The sequence below is a fragment of the Salmo salar genome, chromosome ssa03 (genome assembly GCF_905237065.1).
Source record: "Salmo salar chromosome ssa03, Ssal_v3.1, whole genome shotgun sequence".
Lineage (NCBI taxonomy): Eukaryota > Metazoa > Chordata > Actinopteri > Salmoniformes > Salmonidae > Salmo > Salmo salar.
In genome coordinates, this window is record NC_059444.1 from 95,706,905 (window position 1) to 95,711,904 (window position 5,000).

The 5,000-nt window shown below is 43.5% G+C and overlaps 1 protein-coding gene across 1 annotated transcript in view; it reads right to left on the reverse strand.

The window, feature by feature from the left end:
• LOC106593943 (xylosyltransferase 1) overlaps positions 1-5,000 on the reverse strand; it is a 51,789-nt gene that overhangs the window by 11,745 nt on the left and 35,044 nt on the right. Inside the window, exons 6-7 of the mRNA XM_045715892.1 lie at positions 4,046-4,262; positions 3,755-3,931 (exon numbers count right to left, since the gene is read on the reverse strand). Coding sequence (XP_045571848.1) covers positions 3,755-3,931; positions 4,046-4,262 — 394 coding nt within the window. The remainder of the gene's footprint in view (positions 1-3,754; positions 3,932-4,045; positions 4,263-5,000) is intronic.

Genomic DNA, 5,000 nt, shown 5'->3' on the forward strand with positions numbered 1-5,000 from the left:
ATGATGGTCATTATGGCCAATCAGTTCTATTTTTGTTTCATCAGACCAGAGGACATTTTTCCAAAAAGTATGATCTTTGTCCCCATGTGCAGTTGCAAACCGTAGTCTGGCTTTTTTATGGCGGTTTTGGAGCAGTGGCTTCTTCCTTGCTGAGCGGCCTTTCAGGTTATGTCGATATAGGACTCGTTTTACTGTGGCTATATATACCTTTGTACCTGTTTCCTCCAGCATCTAAACAAGGTCGTTTACTGTTGTTCTGGGATTGATTTGCACTTTTCGCACCAAAGTACGTTAATCTCTAGGAGACAGAACGCATCTCCTTCCTGAGCGGTATGATGGCTGCGTGGTCCCATGGTGTTTATACTTGCGTAACATTGTTTGTACAGATGAACGTGGTACCTTCAGGCATTTGGAAATTGGTCCCAAGGAAGAACCAGACTTGTGGAGGTCTACAATTTTTTTTCTGAGATCTTGGCTGATTTCTTTTGATTTTCCCATGATGTCAAGCAAAGAGGCACCGAGTTTGAAGGTAGGCCTTGAAATACATCCACAGGTACACCTCCAATTGACTCAAATTATGTCAATTAGCCTATCAGAAGCTTCTAAAGCCATGACATCATTGTTTGGAATTTTCCAAGCTGTTTAAAGGCACAGTCAATTTAGTGTATGTAAACTTCTGACCCACTGGAATTGTGATACAGTGAATTATAAGTGAAATAATCTGTCTGTAAACAATTTTTTGAAAAATTACTTGTCATGCACAAAGTAGACGTCCTAACCGACTTGCCAAAACTATAATTTGTTAACAAGAAATTTGTGTAGTGGTTGAAAACCAAGTTTTAATGACTCCGACCTAAGAGTATGTAAACTTCCAACTATAAAATCTATACCATATAAACAACTAGATCATCTATACTATAAAAACAACTACTACTAATGTTACTACTACTACTACTACTGTTACTACTACTACTATTACTACTACTACTACTACTACTACTAATGTTACTGTTGCTACTACTACTACTACTACTAATGTTACTACTACTACTACTACTACTACTACTACTAATGTTACTACTATTACTACTGTTACTACTACTACTACTACTAATGTTACTACTACTACTACTACTACTACTACTACTACTAATGTTACTACTATTACTACTGTTACTAGTACTACTACTACTGTTTCTACTACTAGTTCTAATGTTACTGTTACTAGTACTACTATTACTACTACTACTGACACTACTACCACTACTACTACTACTAGTTTTAATGTTACTGTTACTACTAGTACTACTACCAGTACTACTACTACTACTACTACTACTACTACTACTACTACCACCACTACTACTGACACGACTACTACTAGTTCTAATGTTACTGTTACTACTACTACTACTACTACTACTATTACTAGTACTACTACTACTACTACTACTGACACTACTACTACTACTACTACTACCACTACTGACACTACTACTACTACTACTATTACTAGTACTACTACTACTACTACTACTGACACTACTACTACTAATGTTACTGTTACTACTAATGTTACTGTTACTACTACCACTACTACCATTACTACCACTACTACCACTACTACAGCTGACTGTCTCTCCGACTGACTGACCGGCTCCCTCTGAGACCGTTCATTTTTTCACTTTACTCATTTAGCAGACACTCTTCTCCAGAGCGACTTACTGGAGCAATTCTGGTTAAATGCCTTGCTCAAGGGCACATCCACAGATTGTTCACTTAGTCGGCTCGAGAATTTGAACCAGCGGTTACTGGCCCAATGATCTTAACCGCTAGGCTACCAGCTACCCACAATGCTTCCTTCAGTCAGGATGGGAGCTTCCTCCATCAATACTTCCTTCAGTCAGGATGGGAGCTTCCTCCATCAATACTTCCTTCAGTCAGGATGGGAGCTTCCTCCATCAATACTTCCTTCAGTCAGGATGGGAGCTTCCTCCATCAATACTTCCTTCAGTCAGGATGGATTTAAGCTTTTAGCTGCCAAGTATGGCCTACATGTAATTATAATAAAAATAAACCACTACCAAAAACCAGTTTACCTAAACCTGGCTAGCACTGTGAATCTAACTAATAACTCACTGTACAGCACTGTGAATCTAACTAATAACTCACTGTACAGCACTGTGAATCTAACTAATAACTCACTGTACAGCACTGTGAATCTAACTAATAACTCACTGTACAGCTGATGTGGAGGACGTGGGTGGAAGAACCACAACAAACCTTCTTTCCATAATGTTTATTATACAAACATACACGTTTGAGGACTGACTAGCTCCAGAACAATCTGGGTTCTATTCCAGGGCCATACATCACATCAACTGAAACCAAAATGTTAGTTACATAGAACATCACTGTGGTGCTGACTGGTGATTGGCCCACACTACTGCTTATCACCCCATACTGTAGGCGGGACATAAAATCAACAGAATCCAGAAAGAAAGAAAGAAAGAAAGAAAGAAAGAGAGAGAGAGAGAGAGAGAGAGAGAGAGAGAGAGAGAGAGAGAGAGAGAGAGAGAGAGAGAGAGAGAGAGAGAGAGAGAGAGAGAGAGAGAGAGAGAGAGAGAGAGAGAGAGAGAGAGAGAGAGAGAGAGAGAGAGAGAGAGAGAGAGAGAGAGAGAGAGAGAGAGAGAGAGAGAGAGAGAGAGAGAGAGAGAGAGAGAGAGAGAGAGAGAGAGAGTGTATATCTATGTGAACCTGTGGCACAGTCTGGCGTGGGGGCGTAGCTGCACTCAGCTGGGCGGTTCAGGGTTAAAGACGAATGAAAACCCTCAGAACCACTGTGTGTGTGCTTCCCTTCGGTCAGGGCTACATAAGACCTCTCTACAGTCCAACAACCCCAACATTATTATAATAACAACTCTCACAATCACACGCTACAAGGCACTACAGAAACCAGCGCTCACACACTGATCCAGAACTGCTGATTTAGGATCAGTTTCCTCTGGCCAAGTCATCATCAATATCATCAGGAACTCAACCACCACTGGCCCTGGAACAGTTGTTAGATGAATAAAGTAACCACAGGCTATAAGTACAGACAGGAGCACTTAGTTGTGAACGTTAAGCTATTCTTGTCCATTTGCTGTGCCACAGTGAGACATAGCCAACTATCACATAGCTATTCTGGTTCATATAAATTAGCCAACTAGAGCTAAGCTATTCTGGTTCATAGAAGTGAGCCAGCTAGAGCTATTCTGGTTCATAGAAGTTAGCCAGCTAGAGCTATTCTGGTTCATAGAAGTTAGCCAGCTAGAGCTATTCTGGTTCATAGAAGTTAGCCAGCTAGAGCTATTCTGGTTCATAGAAGTTAGCCAGCTAGAGCTAAGCTATTCTGGCTCATAGAAGTTAGCCAGCTAGAGCTAAGCTATTCTGGCTCATAGAAGTTAGCCAGCTAGAGCTAAGCTAGTCTGGTTCATAGAAGTTAGCCAGCTAGAGCTAAGCTATTCTGGCTCATAGAAGTTAGCCAGCTAGAGCTAAGCTATTCTGGCTCATAGAAGTTAGCCAGCTAGAGCTAAGCTAGTCTGGTTCATAGAAGTTAGCCAGCTAGAGCTAAGCTAGTCTGGTTCATACCCTTGGCAGAAAGATGTACTGAGACTTACAGCCCTGTGTGTGTGTGTGTGTGTGTGTGTGTGTGTGTGTGTGTGTGTGTGTGTGTGTGTGTGTGTGTGTGTTGTACGCATGTGTGTCTCACCTGAAAGCGTGGCAGGTCAGGAGGTTTGAAGTCGTTGGGGGAGCAGCCACACCAGTCTACGATATGTTTATACTGACACTTACAGCCCAGCTTCCTGTTCCAGTTGGTGATACGCAGGTTGTTGTCCACCATACTCTCACAGTGAGCACTGTTCTCTAGTACTGTGTGGAAGAACGACTGGAGAGAGGGGGAGGGGGGGGGGAAATATGTTAGATAGTCAGTAGTGTGCAGTTTGTGCTGATTGCGTAGTGTGTGTGTGTGAGTGTGTGTGTGTGCATGTGTGTGTGTTACCTCGGCAGGCAACAGTGTGTATGCGTAGAAGCGCTTCATGCTGACGACCAGCTCATCTTCAGAGTTGATGATGTAATCCACAAACATGCGGTTCAGAAGGAACCAATCGGAACCTCCGTCCACCGCAATGCCTTCTGGGATCTTGCGGTCGCCTAGGCGCCACATGTGTGTGTCACACTCGAAGAAGAGCCGGTCCAGACCCTGCTTACGGATGAACCTGGAAAGGACACACACACGCAGATGAACACACACACACGCAGAAGAACACACACACACATGCAGAAGAACACACACACACATGCAGAAGAACACACACACACGCAGAAGAACACACACACACACGCAGAAGAACACACACACACACGCAGATGAACACACACACACGCAGATGAACACACACACACGCAGAAGAACACACACACACACGCAGAAGAACACACACGCACACGCAGAAGAACACACACGCACACGCAGAAGAACACACACGCACACGCAGAAGAACACACACACACGCAGATGAACACACACACACGCAGAAGAACACACACACACATGCAGAAGAACACACACACACGCAGAAGAACACACACACACACGCAGAAGAACACACACACACACGCAGAAGAACACACACACACACGCAGAAGAACACACACACACACGCAGATGAACACACACACACGCAGATGAACACACACACACATGCAGATGAAACACACACACGCAGAAGAACACACACACACGCAGAAGAACACACACACACATGCAGATGAACACACACACACACGCAGATGAACACACACACACACACAGAAGAACACACACACACACGCAGATGAACACACACACACACGCAGATGAACACACACACACGCAGATGAACACACACACACATGCAGATGAACACACACACACGCAGAAGAACACACACACACACATGCAGATGAACACACAC